Genomic DNA, 22,166 nt, shown 5'->3' with positions numbered 1-22,166 from the left:
ACTTTGTTTTATACTATTGAATTTTATAGTAGTTAATACAATTATCACTACGATTATCGTATTACTGTAAAATTCAACACTATATGGCGTAAGCTAATTTGCCAACGGTTATCACATTACGGTAATACCATTCATTTAAACCCAGTTAAAACGCCGATTTATTTCACAAACGTAAATTGCATTAAAATCCTTCATTCAAAAGCAAATTGCGGTGGACGGCGGCTTTCTCGTTCATTATTAACATTATTGTTGTGGAATTTAACATAGTTTAATATTCATACTATTCTATATTCGCACAAATAGTGAATTAAAAGTTTGAGTAACATTCCACGAGTGCTTTGGACTTGAATAATAATAAATTAAGTCATTAAGTGTACGATGGTGTCTTTTAGCTGGAAGATTGCGGTTGTAATTGCATTTTTCTCACGAGTCTAAAATTGGACTTGATTCCGTTGCTTCAAGTTTATTATTCTGTAATAGTTACTACGATATTTCTTTGAGCTGTAAATTGTAATACTTTTATAATCCTTAACATACCTATGAATGTAATTATTTTAATATCAATGATAGGATGCTATTATAAAATTATCAGTCAATTTCTTTCGTTTTTGTATTTCTAAATCTAGCACATAGTTGTTCATTATGGCAATAGATATAATAATAGAAGAAATACAGTTACAGTAACGTTGGAAATATAAAAAGCAATTAAAATTAAATGCTTGAGAATGTTTTAAATAACTGTTTTACTCTTAAAAATTGTATGAAATAGCCGTGCAAAATAATCTTTTCATCGCATTTGTAACATAATACCTATATAGCGGTATCTCATGTACACGATTTGTCAAGCTTACAAGCACTAACAGCAAGTCACCCCATCACTGACGAAAATAAAGAAAAAATTGTCACAAAAGAAAGGATCACGGGCAATTTAAAAATTTTACTGTAGGTACCTATGAATGTCACAATACATCGGCTGCTTGAACTCGGGAGAGGTCGCGAGTGTTGTGTGTGCACTATTGTTAACTCACCCTAGATAAGGCTTTGTACCTACATGCGTAAGGGGTTAACGAGAAAGGCGGTAATGTTTACACAATGTGAATCAAGCCGGCATCAATAGAATGTACGCGCAAGCTTATCTAACGTGTGGCCTGTGGGTACTGCTTGTACAAAGCTAATTGACTATTATATTGTATAGAACATTGTGACACGTGTTTCGATATTGGCACGTTTTCGGCATAGTCTTTCAAGAAGTCATTTGAAATACGATTAGGTACCTACGGTATTTCATATGACACGTAATAGGTACGTAGGTAATCTATTGATTAATGTGAACTCAAGAAACTGAATCGAGGCACACGATTAAATACCTGACTGTAAGAAATTAAATATATGTAGATATTTTTATCAGTATCATTATTTCATAAAAAATATGGTAAATTTATGAAGTATTAAATACTTTGCTCAGATAACTCCAAAATATGCTCACATTACATGCGACACAAGACGAATTTAACACGATATTGGTTACGAGACGCAGAGTTACTCCGCTCTATAGAATGATTGAATTAAGTTTCCAAAGGTCCCCTCGCTCAATGGATCTATGTGCAGCGTACACATCAATTTATGTAATTGAACGGTACGACCACAGACAGAACCTAAACTAAATTAAATTGACGCTACATAAAAAATATACCATCTGGGTGAACACTGGGCTCGTAACTTTTCATAATAAATCAATTTACATAATCGTTTGACATAATTTCACCGCCATAAATTAAATACATTTATCCACTTTCATAATCTTGTAGCAATTATATAATCTCGCGATAGTGGCAGTGAAGTCATGCCCGATGCAAACTTATCAAAAGCATTTACCGGGCCCGCGTTAAACCGAGCGTTGCGCATTGTAATAAAATACAACGTTGTTACACCGACACTTTTGGCAGTCGTAACACCCTGTATGTAATATGTGCGTAAGACCACTTAAATAATTCCACAGCGCTACCTGAATGTAAATTATAGGAGATAAGAAATCATCTACGTAAACGGAGCGGCAGCGATTCCATCGCAGATTCCGTGATTTAATCACGACATGAAAATGAGGAAAAACTGATTCTTACAGAGATCATTGCGACGTAAGAATATCATATACTTTCACCCGTTTCGAGATTTCCATCATTGAACTGGCAACTTTCAAATGCGGTGCAGAGCGTGGTGAAGAGTTCTGCGAGGTGCCCTGAATATGCGCCGTCATGCACAATCATGCTCGGATTGGGAAAGTTTCAAGATTACTCAAAAGGCTTAAAAACTCTCCATTAATTACATTTCATAAAAAATTCAATATCTGCTACGTACCTACACTACAGCAGTTTATTATTCATGATACATGGAAGTTGGTATTGGATTCTGTTGGACGTCATAAAAAAGCCATATTTACTTTGGAATCATAATTTAATTTTCATTATGCAACCTTAAACAATTATTCTGCGGTCAGGGTTGATTTCGACAAGATTAAGCGTAATTTATTTGTTTACGAAAACTTTATTGCAACTACATACAGCCCTGAATACCATAAATGTGCACATACACCTACTGAATTATAATCGAATCGTTGCAATTTTAATTAGTTCAAGATAATTATCTTTCCTTTGCCATTGGGAAAAATGTACACATTCGTGTAAGCCAGGTGGACGATAATATGTCGTGAATATAAAACAACTATTCCAATGAAAACAGACGCAAGTGGCAACCGCGTAAACAGCGATTAACGGAAATTTACTTATGTGAGCAGGTTCATAAAGCCTCTGATTATACGACAATGATTCTCATTCTAATAAGATGGCTGTGGTTTGCGCGAGAGAACAAAGCCAAGTCTAACTGGAGATTTTCCATTCACAAAGTATGTTAAGTTCAGACGGGGCATTACTTTCGATTTATTGATTGTTCCCATCTTACAACATAAGCTTGTGTACAACGGTAATTCAATGTTTGATAAATAACATGAACTCTCGATACTCGTGTAGTTAGCAGAATTTTGGGCATAAATATCATTGTACTTGTTACTACATATTTAGTTATCGGGTGGTGACTAAAAGAAGCCGTTTTTTAGCCAATTTTATACCAGGTATCATGGAAATAGAGTATTTATCCTAATCCAGGCATAACAAATCAATTTCGTGCTATAAAGCGTGAAAATCTTGCTAGCAAAAATCTAAGGCGCAAACATTGCTCTCATAAAGCTCACCAAATAAACCAGCTCAAAGCCACTTACAAAATATATTTCGTCAATTCAAACAACGCGACAGTCTTCATCGAGTCTAATTATGCTAGCAAATGAACACGATAATGTATTATGTCAGCAATAAATCGTCCTAATGAGGCGATATAACACGGGACATTATTACTGCATTCGATAAGGTACAAATTTAAACTAGACTTCAACATGGTTTATTTACTGCGATAAAATACATTTGCCAAATGGGTATGACGCCAGTAATCCGACTTCGCATTGCACCTGAACTATTTGAATATCTGCAATGTTTAATGTATGTGTGGTATGTGAAACTATCGAGATAGTAGATACGTACACTGAAATCGTGCCTTGTAGATTAACTTTTCACTGTTTATTATTTAGATACATGCTACGTCTGTGTACTTGTATCTATTGCCAGGACTATGTTTGTTACCTCTGCACTTAAGATAAATGCGGACTCATACTTTAATTTTGACTTGCTTTACAATCGTAATAATGGTTACACTATTTTATGTCCACCTGGTGATAATATCCTATATCATACTTATAATAACGTTACGTCATACAATCGTACGTATTTGATTAGGTGTAATTTATTGGAACAACATTCGAATTTATATTTCCTAAAAATAACTCACGTTACTCACATGCTTATCTGTAATAGTCTTGAAATAGGCACAGGTTTAAGTTGCTATATAGGCGTGTCAAAATTTCCTAATTAGTAACGAACAAATAATAATAGTTTCAACTATAATTGTGTACAAGACGTTTATCAAATAGGTACTCGATAAAACGCAGCCTTCAAACAAGGCTGTTTACGATACATACAATTACGATTAACCTATAAATTCGTTATGCATGCGGGCTAATGTAACAACTGTATGTTTTCTTTTTTATTTATAAAACTAGCTTCCGCCCGCGACTCCGTCCGCGCGGAAAAATTAAGAAAAATTAAGATTAATTTTTTTTTCTACGTATTTTTCCGGGATAAAAAGTATCCTATTTTACGCCCAGGATAATAAGGTATAATTATACCAAGTTTCATCGAAATCGAACCGTTAGTTTTCACGTGATGCCTGAACATACAGACAGACAGACAAAACTTTTTTTAATCACATATTTGGGCTTGGTATCGATCCAGTAACACTTTAGCAATTAGGGAAATCAAAATTTTGAGTGTGCAAACCTAGGGAAAATGGACTGAACGATCTTGATACTGCTTATTTTTTATTTTGTCCTCAATATCATTAGATACATTACATAAGTGGACGAAGTACATTACTGTACTTAATAACGAAATATCCACTTAATATTATGTAGGTACATACTTACATGTATAATATTATACAATTATTTGATTGTATTAATTGTTTTAATTGTGTTAATTATTTTAATTGTCTTAATTATTCTATTTGCTAAATATTATGGAACTAAATTGTTTTAAATATTATTATAATTTATTATTATTTTTCATCTGTCAACATTAAGTAAAAATTTTCTTTTGTAACTAATTAATATTGAACTATTCTGATGTAATGTATCGGGAAGGCACAGACTCCTGAAACACAGCGAAAGCTATATTGGGAGTCTGGGGTCTATATTCTGATGTAAGGAAGCTTGTTCAATAAATGATTTTTATTTTTATTTTTTATACATATTACTTTTATACAGGTTGTACATATTATTATTATTTACACATATGTATATTTCATTCATTACCAGAAAATATCGATATAATGATAATGTAGATCAAAACTGCTTATAATTTTTTTATAAAATAAAATAAAAATAAAATAAAACTATGTTTATTTTCGTAAGTATTAACAGATACACCCATTATAAAATTGACAGACGAGACGAGACTTGGACAGCTTGGATTTGACGAATAGCCGTATTGGAAACTCCTGTAATAAGTTTTCATAAAATTATATTCTAATCAACAAACAATAGATACTATAGTTACCTACATATTATGTATAATATTTTTTAATTTAAAGTATCAAAACGGGCAAGTCCAATTTACCAATGAAATCTTCAAAATTGAAAATTGTGATGTGTTCGACCCTTCTTCATCGAATGTTTTTCTATACACATTATAAACAACACCTCTTGCTTGTGATCGCAGCGGCTTTTTCGACATTTTCGAAGATTTTTTAGACAAAATCCTAAAAATTATTCATCAACTGCAAAAAAGACAAATAATTTGACAATCAATTTAATAGTTGTCAAATAAGTTGCCATATGAAAATCTTTTATTTCTTAAATATGCCATCAGATTCTGGTAGACCTATATTTATTTTTTCAATATTTTCAATGTACAGAATTGACCCTTCTACAGATTTATTATAGGTATGTATAGACATCTAAAAAAAGTTATCTTAAAAACATGAAGTGTCAGATGGCCGAAATAAGCAATGACGAGGTATATTTTATACTAGCTTTCCGCCCGCGGCTTCGCCCGCGTTTTCAAAGAAAAACCTGTTCCCGTAGGATTTCCGGGATAAAACCTATCCTATGTATCCTCGGGTATCAAAATATCTCTATACCAAATTTCATGCAAATTGGTTCAGTAGTTAAGGCGTGATTGAGTAACAGACAGACAGACAGAGTTACTTTCGCATTTATAATATTAGTATGGATTTATTGCATATCAACGAAACGATAAATTAAAACGTTATCAGTTTATTATCTCCGGATTATTGATGAGTAATTAATAAATCTTTATTCTCTAATCTGTTTGTAAAAATACCAGCTTGTTATTTTTATTTAATTATTCTGTGATTAGGATATTTTTAGAAAATTTATTGGGTTTACGACTCAACTTTGACAAAGTATGGATGTTTCGGTCGAAATTCACAGTCTTCAGTAACTTAGATATTCTATATCTCTTGGCAAAAATACTACTTTTATTGCACTGATAACCGACTAAATATGAAACTACCGCAGTAAATTTATTTAGTTACAACCAACAAAATATTTTGATTTCCCCTATAATAATTAATTATTATCATACATGATTATTGATTGCCTATTAATTATTATTATTATCATCCAGAAGCGGCATATTTGATGTACGTTTGTATAATATACATTTATGCAAAAACCGACAATAACCTTCTTATCAGCAATTGATATATTATATTATTCATGTGCGTGCGTCATGTTCTCTATTTATAACTACAAACTTTATAATATATTTTCTTTGTCATTTGATTTTATGTGTAATTGGATGTGAAAATATACTTCTGTAACTAAGTCTTGACTCTTGATATAAATAACCACAATTTTGCTTACATCTTACAGCAACAGATACAAAAAAGAAGCAAAAAAAAGCATAAAGAAATAATTAACTCGATGATGGCAAGTCGAACAATCTTTCTCACGTATATTTCTGCCGTTCATATCATTTTTGCTCCGTATAAAATACTTACCACAGAATTTATTCTATAAAATCTTATAATAAAAAACAATTAATCGCATTGATATTTCAAAGTACCACCCGTAACGCAATGCAAATTCAATACCACCAACGTAACATTAAAATGAAAAGTGGCGCTGCTATGTTAATTACCACCACTACATCGTGTCGGTCCACTGTCGTGTCGGTCGTGTCGTCGGTCGTGTCCACTGATTGCCCAGTAAAAGTTTAGCGTGTGCGCACATGCAAATGCACATCACATAGAATATACACCAATAAATGGCACACGCAAGTATGATACGCTTTAAACTGTAACTGTTAATATCGACACGTTCATGATCTCTTGAGGAACGACGATGTCGACTTAATTAGCAACTAACGTAATTAACAACGAAACATGCTCCCGTGTGGTTAAGCTAAAGTTATTTTGTTAATATGTATTTTGGAGTTGAATACTCCCACGAATATTGTAACAGATTATACATTTAAACTTCTATGGAATTCAAATCTATGGAATTTGTTAGCACTCACGTACATAAAATTGCATGCTTCTGTATCCTGGTTAAGGTTGAATAACACCTTTGAAACATTGTTAAAAAGGATAATATGAGTAAAGAAGGAAGTCACAGTAAGGTAAGATACCTACTCATAATAATATACTAAGGTAGACTTATAGACTTATATCAACGAAAAGATGTGAAAGTCACACTAAGGTAAGATACTCAGATTAATAACTAATATGTATTATACTAAGTTATCGTCTTATAGAAAAAAATGTAAGTAAATTTTATTAAACATTACAGGAACACGACATGCCTAGAAATTAATGAATGCACCTACGTCATAGGTTTTAATACCCGTGTCACAAGAATGCGAGCAGATGCAAGCTTAATAACCACTCCAAGGCATGCGATTTTAAGACGCTGCAGGCTTAATAAAAATGAAATTGCAAAATTAACCGCGCTCGTGGCTGGCTATTTACATCCCAAACCTGTTCGACGAAGAGCTTATTACGGGGATCCGGACACTTATGGGTATGTGTGTACATTCTACTAGTGGACTTGCGATACCTTATAATGCATGCATGATGTATGCGACTGCAGTTTAATAATATTCAGATGTGAATCGTGCAGTTTAGTATAGATGACTATGGGATTAATGGTAATTAATTATAGAGTGATAAAAATGAAAGCAATCGACATTGGCCAATTGATTTTTGCTATTAACTATACGTGATTATCGCGATATCTGACAAACATTTTTATTCAATGAAAGAATGAGGATAAGTCCACTATTGTTTTATCAAACAGCAACAATAGCCTTCTTTCCGATATTTATGAAAACAACCCACCCCGTTTAATTCCCCTATCTTCAAGGTTTAACAAATAAAAGGACAATAGCAGAATAACGCCGACTTCTCCCAAACATAATTGAACAAACGGCAACATTGGAGCAAGTCACCACTGTGATGTTTTTATTTCGGGCCCATTATATCGTGATTTAGGTGAAGGCCAAGAATTCGGAACAGCGGACACGGCTCCAAGCTTGACCGGTTTGTCCGCATAATACTGTCTTTCGCGAGGTGTTTTCGAAGTCCCTTCGGAATTTGTTCTTCAATAAATGTACGAAAGCGGATGTATAAAGAACAATTTCAACAGATATGTATGAATGGGACACTAAATTCGATGGTGAGGGCACACTGGAATAACAATATTTTGTACGCAGTAATAACCTAACCTAACTAAATAAAACATAAACAAGTAAAACAGGGTATGTTACTTACAAATGCGATCTTCAAAGTTCATTACCAGATACAATTCGTCTACAATTCATTTATGTCCCTGAAATAAGTGTTCATTACTTTCTAATCATTATAAATCTTATCAATTGTAATCAATCTATTTATCTAAAAATGGAAGATAAAATCCCTCGAGATAAGTATCACCATAGCCGTAATTAATGTTTAACTTTCATATAATTTCAACTCGTTGTTTACATCTCGACAAGGCAGTGAAATTCGACATCACTTCTATAAATAAAGTGATAATTATTGTACATAGTAATTTTACAAGGTTTTATCGAAATGCCTTTATCGTTGAGGTTATTAAAGGCCGTCCGTATAATAAGATACATGACATAATTGTTATAGCATACGAACGAGAAGATAATGCAGAACCAATAAGCATAAATTCACACAAGGATCCCCTTAATGTATTACATGTAACGGTATAACTAAAATCGAATGATAATTGTTAGGATTGTATCTGCGCTATAGTGCAATTTAATATTTTATAGTGATACCTCTGTATAGAACCGACTAACATTGATTGCTCGTTTTAATTGAGCTGTCGGAGAATGAGAAACGAAATTTTGCAATGCATTGTATTTTATTATCAATGACGCTTGAGAAGTGGATAGTAAAGGAAATACATATTGAGAAATGTTGATTATATTATAATACTAGCGGTCCGCCCCGGCTTCGCCCGTGGTACATGTTTACGTTTTCTCTACATAAGAACCATCCTCGTACTTCAAGGAATATAATAAAAAAAGAATTATCGAAATCGGTTCAGCCGTTCTCGAGTTATGGAATTACAACGAAAAGTGGCATTGATTTTTATATATTAGATTTAAAGTAATTGTTTTCGAATCGATAAAAAGGCGAATGTACGAAAACAAAGAAAATGGTTGCAGAAACCAAAAGACACATATTTACAATTTTTTAAACCCAAAGAAAGAAATGTATGATCTATAGTGACCCGCCAGCTTTAGACAAATGAAAGAAATAATTTTCTTTATCAAAACAGTGACAACCTCCAATCCTCTGTCAACTCCTATCACCTTCAAAACTGTCATAAAAAATAAGGATGCAGTAAATCCCGAGATAACGCATACAAAACTCAGGTAATTTCGTACTTTCTTTAGTACCAAAATTATATATCGTGATTCGTGATGTCCACTATCAACCGTCTTGTTTACTATCTTGAGCAATTAAATTTATTATCTAAGGAATTTTTAATGTGTCTCAGACGAACCGACGTAATGCGGTCGAGGTTAGGACACTCGCGATAGACATACGTTAATTTATTATCTAGCTATTTGCATGTACTTTTTACACATGAAAACATGTAACAAATTTCATAGTGATTGCGTAGGTACAATCTTCACTAATATCTCAAGCTCTTTGACGGGCCATTCGTTAAATCTCAAATGTTCCAAATACCAAATAATAATGATAACTTTTATATTTTTAATGACGACTCTATATATTTAAATAACTCTGACAAAATATATGCCTTCTAAAAATACCCTCCATTTACACAATAGTTGGACGCATATCGGAGTGCACATAACTACAAAAATAAATAATCGTGAATCATTCGCGATAGTTACATTAGAGTCGCAAACCTTGCTTAGAGCGAAGGCAACATCCTGTATACGTTAAATCTGCTTCCTTTATACCTTGAACCTAAACGTCTTTTGTTGTGAGTTGTGACAAACATTCTTCCGTGATAGAAAACATTTCATTTATTTTATTCTTAATTTTTACACTATCTAGTATTAAAGTAAGTTATGGATTTCGTAAGTAATCTTCCACATAATAGTATGTATTTATGTATGACATTTTTAAGTAGAAAGTTAATCAAAATATAGGCTGTGTAATAACATTACATAATATGATAATCGATAATAATTAATGATAATATTAAACAAATATATGACCATAATATTATGAAAAAAAAAAGTTGCGTGTTAAATTTAAACGATATTTAATAAATGTACATAAATAAGTAAAAAAAAACATTCGTCATAAATAAATATAAAAATAAAAAGAGTGATCGCCCAACGTGGGGCTCGAACCCACGACCCTGAGATTAAGAGTCTCATGCTCTACCGACTGAGCTAGCCGGGCTGTACCGATGTTGTTGAAATTATCGAACATTTACGTAATATGATAACGAAAGGTGGTAAGCACATAGTTGAAATATTTCGATAACGCAACGTAAATAACGGAACGTTTTTGACCGATTAATATTTACATAAGTAAAAAAAAAACATTTTTTTAAATTTAATTAAGCACTTTAATGTATTCTGGAAATAAAAGTACCATTAAAATAAAAACATTATGTGCTATAAAGGTACTAAAATCATAAGATATTTTAGCAATATTTCGCTTTTCAAATTAATTAAATATTAATTCTCTCAATATCAAATTACATATCACCTCTACACAAATCATTTACCTAAGGTATCGATACACATGAAATAAATCAGTCATATACTGACATTGAAATACAATTTCCACAAAGAAAAGCAAACACATGATGTTATCGCTATGGCATGTCCTTTCATACAAATTCACTTGTACTAACACTGAACTTGTACCGTGACAAATGTACTATCATGTTTTTCATTATCCAGTAGGTAATAACTATATTAAATAATTTAAAGGTATTTTCTATACACTTGCATGATAATAAGACTCGAGTAATGAATACTAAATAAAATAAATTAGCTTTCCACAAAAAACCAGCATAGTTCCCTTCCCGTGGGATTTCCAGGATAAAACCTATCCTATGTGATAATCCAAGTTACCCTCTATATGTGTGCTAAATAACATTGTAATTAGTTCTGTGGTATTTGCGTGAACGAGTAACAAACATACACATACAATCATACACATACAAATTTACATCCATCCTCACATACTTTTGCATTTATAATATTATAGAGTAGGACTATCAATTTCAGAGATGTTATAAATTCTGTTTAGGTAACAATTAGCACAACTAAATTCATTGGCACAAGGCAATGCTAATTATATAGAATCCAGATGTAAAATCAGTATGTAAAATCTTTAAAACAATTTTAAAGTATTAAACCCATAACATACATGTGAATCAAATTAACGCTTGGCAGAAACATTAACTAGTATATCAAAAGGTCACTGACAACTACAATATTCAAATAACAAAACCAATTGTCCACCAAATGTTTAGCATGGCCAAGGTCATTGACAAGGCTGAATAACTATTTAAAATTAGCTTCTATTTAGTTTGCATTTACACAAATCTATTTTACATTTGTTTACTTAATTGTAAAATTGGTTAAAAATAAATCTCTGTTACATTAGTTTTGTTTGCAACATTACTTACTATTATTACTGTGTAATCTGCTTTTTAGTCACAATAATTGTAAGGCACGGTTAAATAGTTTTTTATGGAGAATAATTAGTAAATTAAGTTTGCATAATCATTTATTATTTATACATTACTTAATTTGTGTCTTGCAAAAACGGAATAATCATTAACTAACAAGCTATAACTGTTAATTTAAAACCGATAGATTATTAAATTGTCAACATAGGGATATGATATTATATAAAATACTGAAGCCTTAGTAAAAGTAAACAGCTGCTATATCTATAAATAGGTAACATGTGAGGTCAGAACTCAGAAGTAAGTTACAAGATGTGTATTAATACTACCTCTATTCATTATAATATGTTATCTCACAACTGATGTATGCTATACTTGAAATATTCTGAATGAATGTTTTTACTATTTTCAATGACAGTTAAATTTGTTTGATTCCCGATAGTTTTTCAGTAACATTTCCATGATAAATAAATGCTTTTTATAAAAAGAGGTGACTTGGAGTATAAGACATCAGTATGTTTTTAAGTACTGTTTGTTGGACATGCTTCGTGTTATGTTAGTTTATTGTGTAGTTATATTATAAATAATACTTTAAATGTTTTAGTGAAAACAGAATAGCACTTTACAGTAGTATATTAGACATAGATTGAAATTTAGCAAAACCTATTGGAATTTAGTACCAATAATTATTCTTAGCCAAGTTGCATTTAGATATTTAAGTAAAAATGAACATGTGTTGAACATCCTACATAAAACCACCAATGAGGCATAGTAAAATTTTAGCACTTACTTTAAAAACTTCAGAGAAAAATCCTGACCCGATCTTCTCCAAGATGAAGTCGTCAAATGGATACAGAGCAGCTACAGCAGTCCGAAGGGCCGTGCACGACGAGCCCGTGACTCTTCGATCACCAAGTTTTTCACCATCACTAGCACTCGACTCCGCACAATCATCATCACAACACCCGCGCTTATTCCTACCACCGTTCTCCAGGTACCGTCTCCCGGTCCTCGAATGAGGGCCACGCACGAATCGTCCCGACTTAGCAGTCTCATCCAAGTTAGTAAAACTCTCTGCTATCTTCAACACCTTCGTAGGCCGCCGCCGCTCGAAGTTCCTCGTCGAAGTCTCCAAATACTCGTCTTGCATTCTAGTAGATAATCATAAACTCGTATGGTTTATCCCACTTCGAACATAATGATCCCCGATCACACATAATAACATTCGCTTCACAATGTTTATGTGGCGGTACTTGAAACTATGCGAATTAACATTGTTATTTCACACAAAAAAAGAATTCGATATTAAACGACTGTCACTTTCACATATCTACGACGCATTCGAGTTTTATTTTGTGTTTTCGTTTGGTTTTATTTAAGATTTAATTTATTTTTTATTATTTGAATCAGTTTGTTTTGTTAAACAAGAAACGTTCAAAACGATCAGTCTCATTGACTGACGACGCGCGTACACAAGCAAAGTTACGAAAACCAGAAGCAAAGCGAGCAATAATACAGCGACCCAACAGCGACCACACATGACATGACATTACGTTTGTTAATGTTGGCTAAAATGTTGCTACGTTTGAAAATGTTGGCAGCTCTGTTCCCTTCGTTTAGGAATGGTTACGAAATAATTTAATCAAACATTAAAAATTAATAGTATTTATATTCAATGTGAAAAATTAATTTGTACGTATATTGTGTTCGTGTAAATAAATGAATTAATTAAAGAGTTAATTCGCTGAATGCTCTCTTTTTTAATGTTAGACTGGGAATAATTTAATTTCCACAGATAAAGAAAGAGTGTCAAAAATGACATTCATAAAATGTCAGTTTGACACTTAGAGTATATATACTATCTATAGAGTGCGAACAACCAAGTGGGAACAGTAGGCACAGGTGGGAACAACACGACGCTCCCGCCGCGAGCGCTCGCAGTCGTGGTTGAGTGCTCACGCAGTGCGTTGCTCTGGATTTTTTTTCATATTTACGAACAAAATATGGTGAAATGTGCAGTTCTATCTTGCAAAAACGATACTAAAAAATACACAAAATTGAAATCCACTATCACATTTCATCCAATGATATTTTTTGTATAGATACGTTATATATACTCACAATATATCCAAAAAAAATGCTTCATATGCAGTGTCAGGCACACACAAATACAAGTTTCATTTTACTTAATTTATTACATTGACAGACTGTATAAGAGAGATGGCTATAATAAAATGATATAAACAAAAAAGACAAAGATAGTTTGTCACTTCCGCGCAGGTGTAAGCAAAAGTCATAAGAATTCACCAATTAAATATAAATAAACAAATAGTTGCCATGGCAATTGGCATAGACTAACGACACAGAAGGTTCAATGTTATAGATTCTGTCAAAAATTGTCAAAGTGTGTACACGGTTCTCGTTGTTTTAATTCAATTTTAATAGTTTAAAATACCTCAATCGTAATAAATTGTTGTTCACTTCGAAGTTTAAAATCCGACTATGAAACTGTGATATTAACTTAAGTAAACACTTCACTGATTTGTTTATGTTTCGAAGAATAAACTACACTGAATTTACATGTAAGTGACTTTTATACAACTTGGAGGTGGATCTAAAAATAATTCTCGTCCACCACCCATCTATTCGTGTTGTATTCAAGAACATAAGTCACATATGATTGTCTAATTCGCCTCAGCAAGTAACTGACGAATAGCTCTGCGGACGAACTTCAATGAGCGACTCGACGAATCCAGGATCAAATCACCACGGTCTTAAAAGATTTATTATTTTTAATTTTAATTTTTAATTTATATTTTCATTATGCCTTTAGAATGCGCTAAGTGTTTAATAACAATACTTGTAACGCAAAAAAGGCTCAAATGTATAAAATGTGGAAAACATTATCATAACGACTGTGTTAGTCAGCGAAGCGATTCTAAGCCAAGATCCCAGTGGGTATGCCCGATTTGTTCTCCAAATACGAAAGTCGGTAACACTACTACAGCTCTTGTAACTCAGGCTATTAACAACGCGCAAGATTCAAATATTCTCCCGCCAAATATTATAAGCAAAATTGAGGAAAAGATTATTGACGCTATTCGAAAGGAGTTACCAAGCATTATTCGAGAAGTTTTGACTTGTGAATTAGAACCGATTAAACAACAAGTGCAACTTCTAGAGGAAACTACAACATTGCTTAATAACCAATACGACGAATTACTAGACGTTGTTAATTCAAAAACAGACGAAATAGTTTCTCTCCGCGCTGAAAAAGACATCTTAAGCACAACATTAAATGATTTACAATACCGATTATCGTCTATGGAACAATTTGCACGGCAAAGCAACGTAGAAATAGTTGGTATTCCGGAACACAAAAACGAGAACACGATCAAAATTGTTGAACAAATCTGTAACGTTGTTGGATATAACCTTTCATCGCCAAGAGATATACTAATTGCCACGAGAGTTGCCAAGTCTAATAGGGAATCCAAGAAACCAAGAAATCTTGTATGTCAGTTTCCTAACAAGTTCATCCGGGATAATTTCCTTGCAGCTGTTATTAATTACAATAAATCCCATAAAGACAAAAAACTATCATCATCTCTTCTGGCCATATCCGGTCCTGAATCACCAGTATACGTGAATGAACATCTGACACTGGCAAACAAACATCTGCATGCTGAAACACGTAAACAGGCTAAGAGGAACGGTTATAAATTTGTTTGGGTGCGAAACGGGAAAATTTTTATTCGTAAAGAGGAGGCGAGTCCTGCAAGGAATATCCTAAGTATTGATCACCTTCAACAGCTACTCAAATAATTCGGTGATTAATTATATATTTTTTTTTCCAAGTTAAGAGAGATACAACTTAATTTTTATTTTGCTCTATATCTATTGTATTTTTTTTTTGTATTTTTTTATTTTTATTTTGTATTATGAATCGAGTTCGAAACATTAAAAAACAAATTGAACCAAGTATTTATTACCAAAACATCAGGGGAATGAGAACTAAGCTACTTGAGATTCACAAAAACGTACTGGCAAATAACTACTTAATAATTGTATTGACTGAAACATGGCTTAACCATAATATATTTGATGGAGAAATACTTGATAATCGTTATGAAATTTACAGAAGGGATAGACAGTCTAACTCATTATTTAGGGATAAAGAGGGTGGTGGTGTACTCATTGCCGTGCATAAATCAGTGAAATCTTTTAGAATGACTAATTTTGAAAGTATTGCTGAGGATTTATGGGTAGCAATAGAATTTCCTACTACAAATGGATTGCAGAGAATAAGTTTATGTGCGGTCTATATTCCTCCCCCCATTAATAGTGCGGTTCTAGAAAACTTTTTAAATAAATCTTCCATTGCTGCTAATCAGTCGGTAAACCACCTGATTGTTGGTGACTTTAATATGGGTAGTAATTTAAGTTGGATTAGAAAAGAACATTACGACAATTTTTTGTGTCCACATAATTCTAATAACCCGACTGCAGTTTCGCTTATTGACTTCATGGCTTTCTGTAACAATAAACAATATAATGCCATTGTTAACTGTAATAATAGAATATTAGATCTGGTATTATCAAATTTAAATAATGTCATAGTCACGGAAGCATTGGAGCCCATATCCATGGTTGATAGATATCATCCCCCTCTAATCATAAATGTTAGTTTGGAAACACCTCTGTACCTAAAACACAACGTCACTGAACGGAATGACATATTCAATTTTTTCAATGGTAAATATGATAATATTAAGCATGATCTATCTGTGATTGATTGGACATCAAGGCTACCCTACGACATGGATGTAAATACTATGGTTTCCGAATTTTATTCTATCTTGCGAAATTTAATAAAGCAATACGTTCCACTTAAGCAAAGACGCAACTCTAAGTATCCTCCCTGGTTCACAAATAGGCTTATTAAATTGTTAGGTGAAAAAGAAAAATATCGTAAACGCTATAAAATATATAAAAACGAAATGGATAAACTGCAGTATAATTTATTAAAAAATAGAACTCGCATTATATTAGATAAGTCTTATGATGATTATATAACTAAAATACAGGGCGATATATTAAAAAATCCTAAAACCTTTTGGACCTACATAAAATCTAAGAGGAGTCATGCCTGCAACTTTCCATCTGTTATGGTACTTAATGATAAATCGGCAAATGATGGTAATGGAATAGCAAACTTATTTGTTGAACATTTTTCTTCGGTATACAGTCAATCATCGTCATCCATGTCGTCACAAAACGTACTTTCATCTTTAACAATGTGTGCTCGTAATAACGTAAATATTAATGAACGGGAGGTCAAACGTAAATTACAATTACTCGATATTAATAAAGGTTCGGGTCATGACGGTATCAGTACGGTATTTTACAAAAGATGTGCAACGGAATTGTCAGTTCCTCTATCTATAATTTATAATAAATCCCTAAACAGCGGAATATTTCCAACTTTTTGGAAAAAAGGTTTGATAGTGCCAATTTTTAAACAGGGGGATAAGTGTGAAGTAAAAAATTATCGGCCTATTACATTGTTATCGATACCCGCGAAAATTTTTGAGTCTTTCGTTTATGGTTACATATCGTGGCACACCAAGAGTCTTATTTCTGTGAACCAGCATGGTTTCACAAAAAAACGTTCGACACTTACCAACTTGCTAAGTTTCACTAACTCAGCAATAACAAAAATAAGTGACGGTAATGAGGTCGACGTAATCTATACTGATTTCAGTAAGGCCTTTGATACAGTGAATCACCATCTGCTAATAAAAAAACTTAGGGACACTTTTTGTCTTTCAGAACAGGTTTTACTCTGGTTGCAGTCTTACTTATACCTTAGACCACAAATAGTTAGGCTTAGCGGATATCAGTCTAAAGAATATTATCAGTTATCTGGAGTTCCCCAAGGCTCCCATCTAGGCCCATTATTGTTTACATTATTTATAAACGACATTACGAATGTTATCTTGGAATCTGAATATGAAATTTATGCGGACGACTTAAAACTTTTCAGATCGGTAAATTGCTCTCACGACCAACAAAAACTGCAGGATGATATAAATCGAGTATCACTTTGGTGTAAGAATAACCTAATGCAACTGAATGGAAGTAAATGTAATTTTATAAAACTGTCCAGAAAACATGTTAGATTCAAAACAACTTATAAAATTGATGATATTGCTATTAATCAAAAGTACAATCTTAAAGACTTAGGTATTACATTAGATGAGGAATGCAGATTTGATACACATATAGATCTGGTGGTTCGCAAAAGTTTTAAAATGCTAGGTTTTATTTTTCGTAATACACAGGATTTTAAATCTACTCTCGCTATGAAAATACTTTATAATTCTCTCGTAAGGTCCAACCTTGAATACAACTCAGTTGTCTGGTGCCCTTACTATAAAAAATATATTACTCGTATTGAATCAGTACAAAAAAAATTTATTAATAGATTAAGTTATATCACCAAAAATAATACTCTTACAAATTATAGCGAAAAGCTAAACTTTTTTAAAATGGAGTCTTTGGAAGCGCGCAGAAGCGCGTCACAGCTTATATGCCTACATAAATTATTGAACAATGAGATAGACTGTCCATCACTGTTGTCGCAAATTGGTCTCTCGGTGCCTATCTATAATTGTCGGCTAAGTACTTTTTGCCCTATGTACACAAAATTTTCAAAAAATAGATATGGTTCGAACTCCCCGTTACAACTTATTTTAAAATTATATAATAGAATATTTACAGTTGATCATAACACAGATATTTATTTTTCAAAACTAAGCTCGTTCAAAAAGCATATTGTTAACACTTTAAACAAACTGTATAAAATTTAAGTTTTTACTTTTTAGTTCATCTTTATAATTAAATTTTTATGAAAAATTGTTAAAGCGGTGCCTACCTGTAATTTAGATACGTAAATACTAATGTGTATTTTAAGTTAATTTTGAATTGTTTGAACAAAAAATTATGTATCTAGTTGGTAAGCCATTTTTTAAATAAATAAATAAATAAATAGATGTATCGTTTCCTGCACACGTAAACAAATGTGACAATTTCATTTACTATTTAATTATTATTATGAAGTTTTATTAAAATGAAAAATACTTTTTTGGAGATATAACTGTATTAAGCATTTATTACTAGCTGTGGTGTTCGTTTTCGGTCATCATCATTTCACCCGATAAACACCCACTGCTGAGCATAGTCCTCCTTATAGAACTCCATACGGACCGATCTTACGCTATTCGTTTTAAGGCAGTTCCCGGAACCCGTACAAGGTTATCACTCCAACTTGTAGGATATAATAATAGTGGTGCCTAGATGAAAAAAAGTATGAAATAAAAGAAAGGATGAAGTATAAGCCTTTTTTATCTAAAACACAAATAAAATTTATATTCAATAGCTAATTACAGAAAAGCAAATAGCATATTTCGTCAGTAGCGATAATCTTTTCTTTAATATATACGTATATTCAACATCATTTTTGCAAACAAACATTTTTGCCATCACGATTTCATTGTATATAATAAATAGATATATTTGTTAATTACATGCACTGTGTGGATTTAAATATAAAAATAATCAAGTATTTACCCAAATCGAAATTAATAAAATAACCGTTCTATTTTCAATAATCGTATCTACATGATAATCTTTGAACACAGTGTGCGCTAGCTTTGTCACACTAGTGATTGAAACAGTGTTTTATCCCTTTCATTATTTCAATACAAGTGTCAAGCAAGTGTCATTCATTAATAATTGCAAATTGTTATTTTTGCTCTAAAATTATAATATTTTAATACATTTACCTGTGATATGATATCCCTCTATCTTTCTATATTTTATTATCGTAATTTGTGCACTTTCTGAACACACAAGAAGGCATTATTGATAATTTTAACGTTTATATCAGCATGTGCGTTCGCTGTCACAAGTCACAATCTGACTGATTCCACTGGTCCCAATTAGGACCAATTCACGGTTTACGTTTTGGTGCGTTGATAACGTATCTACCTCTTGTTTCTTTAAATAATATCATAGATTTCATCAGTAAGTCGAAAGTTTTACTTATTTTTATGAAAATAAATCTAGCATCGCGGGGGTGAAGGGTAGGTGGGAGGCGGACACGCGCAGGCTCGGTCGCGCGCCTCACTGCCGCCACGTGATCGTAGTGATGTGACCTGACCAACGCTGTACTCGATATTTATTTATTTATTTATTTATTAAGGCTCATTAGCAGCTGTACATCCATCGATGAAATTACATAATAAAAATACACAAAAAATATTATAGAACATGATGTACAACCAATAAAAAATGAGCACTGCATGCACTAAATATAAAGTTTACTAGAACAACTATATTTGAACAAATTATTTATTTAACTTTAAAATTAAAACTTTTTTAAAAATGTCTAAGAAAAATGTATTATAAATAAATTTGTGGTGTGTTTTGTATGATACACTTTCTTATATTATGAATGCGAATGTATTATAGTGTAAATGTAAAGTATGTAATGTTACGATATATTTTCAGAACCGCTAAATTGATTTTGAAGATTTTGATAGTAGAATGGAAAAAATTAAATAAAAAATTGTTAATATTGTTTATCTTAATATATATAAATCTCGTGTTACAATGTTTGTCCTCAATGGACTCCTAAACCACTTAACCGATTATAATAAAATTCGCACACCATGTGCAGTTCGATCCAACTTGAGAGATAGGATAGGTTTTATCCCGGAAATCCCACGGGAAAGGGAACTATGCGGGGTTTTCTCTGAAAACGCGTGCGAAGCCGCGGGTGGAAAGCTAGTTATATTATCATTTTAAGTTATTAATTATTCCTTAATATTTTTTACCATTTTTAAAACATTATTAATATTGTTTGATTTATTACTAAAGAAATAGCACTAAACCCGATCTTTTATTTTATTAACTTTATTATTTAAAAAGTACTCACGTGTTTCTGATATTCCAATTAAACATATTTTTTAAAGTACTTATAATTAATACAAGAAAATTTCTTATATAATATTTAACATTCAAATGGAATAAACAAACTATATTCAGTTGGTAAACAATTTTAAAATTACATATTTATACTTTATTCATATATTTTTCCTTTAATAACTTATTGAACATAAAATTACTTATGATACATATTTATTTACATAACTTATCGATAGTTCAACATGCAATTGATACCTACCCATCCCTATTTACACACACATATACAGGGTTACTTGTAAAACACCGGCAACCTCGCAGGACAAGATAGGGGCTATCCATTAATCACGTAATCCGCTCAAAAGGGGGGGGGGGAGGGGTCCATCAAAACATCACGAAATATCACAAGGGGGAGGGGGGGTAAAGTAATATATCACGTGTATTTATTTTTCCACAAGCGCGCGATACTCAACCGAAAAGCGGCGTTACATGTATTTATTTTTAGTCAAACGCGTACAACTTTTTTGCATATCTTTCATTATTTTTATGTCATTCAAAAACAAACTGCAATCTTTCTGTCTACCTCTGAACGTTTATTATAGTAGTCTTTAATTTACTATAATAAAATTAGATGATACTTATACCAGTATTTTTTTATAAATAAAAAATTGATTCTTTGCAGGTACGAAAAAATACACGTGATATAGGGGGGAGGGGGGAGGGGTAGTCTTAAACCTCACCACGTATCACCAAGGGGGAGGGGGGGTCAAAAAATACCAAAAAAATACATCACGTGATTAATGGATGGCCCCATAGCTAACATCATAAGCAACAACATTTGTTCTACGACTTTTGATAATTTGTTAGATTTTATTTTCATACAAAAATAAATATTCATTTAATTTTCCGTTTGAATATTATAAACTCTACGCCTCACAAAAATTACGTAAACAAGAAGCGAACGAGAGGGGGAAGGGGGTGTCGCGTCGTCCATCCAATAATGAATAGAACATAGACTTACAAATGTTAAGAGAGTACAATAAAAGTTTAAAAAATCATTTAAAATAATTTATGTTAGCTATCTTGTCCTGCGAGGTTGCTGGTGTTTTACAATTAACCCTGTTTAAAGTATCTATAGCTCATCTGCCTACGATGCGCACTAAGCAATTTGTGCAATACACTCGCTCTCTATTATTGTAATATATACTCTAAGGTTTGACAGATGGTGATTATTTTCATATGTAATTGTAATTATGGGAAATGGGTGGGGCCATAAACAAAGAAGAAGAAAATAGAAATATGAGAAATGAAGATATGTCGATATTTTTATTGGCAGTTTACTCAAATT

The 22,166-nt window shown here is 32.3% G+C and overlaps 1 protein-coding gene and 1 non-coding gene across 2 annotated transcripts in view; both read right to left on the bottom strand.

Moving 5' to 3' along the window:
- LOC123692439 (dual specificity testis-specific protein kinase 1) overlaps positions 1–13,342 on the bottom strand; it is an 81,423-nt gene extending 68,081 nt beyond the window's left edge. The window contains exon 1 of the mRNA XM_045637185.1: positions 12,621–13,342. Within this exon, the coding sequence (XP_045493141.1) occupies positions 12,621–12,980 (360 nt within the window). The 5' untranslated portion in view covers positions 12,981–13,342. The remainder of the gene's footprint in view (positions 1–12,620) is intronic.
- On the bottom strand, positions 10,512–10,584 carry Trnak-cuu. Its single transcript has one exon. It is a non-coding gene; the product is annotated as a tRNA-Lys (tRNA).
- Positions 13,343–22,166: the final 8,824 nt, after the last annotated feature.

Source organism: Colias croceus, chromosome 6 (genome assembly GCF_905220415.1).
Source record: "Colias croceus chromosome 6, ilColCroc2.1".
NCBI classification, from domain to species: domain Eukaryota; kingdom Metazoa; phylum Arthropoda; class Insecta; order Lepidoptera; family Pieridae; genus Colias; species Colias croceus.
The sequence above is the reverse complement of the archived record's forward strand: the minus strand, read 5'-3'. Positions and strand labels throughout refer to the sequence as shown.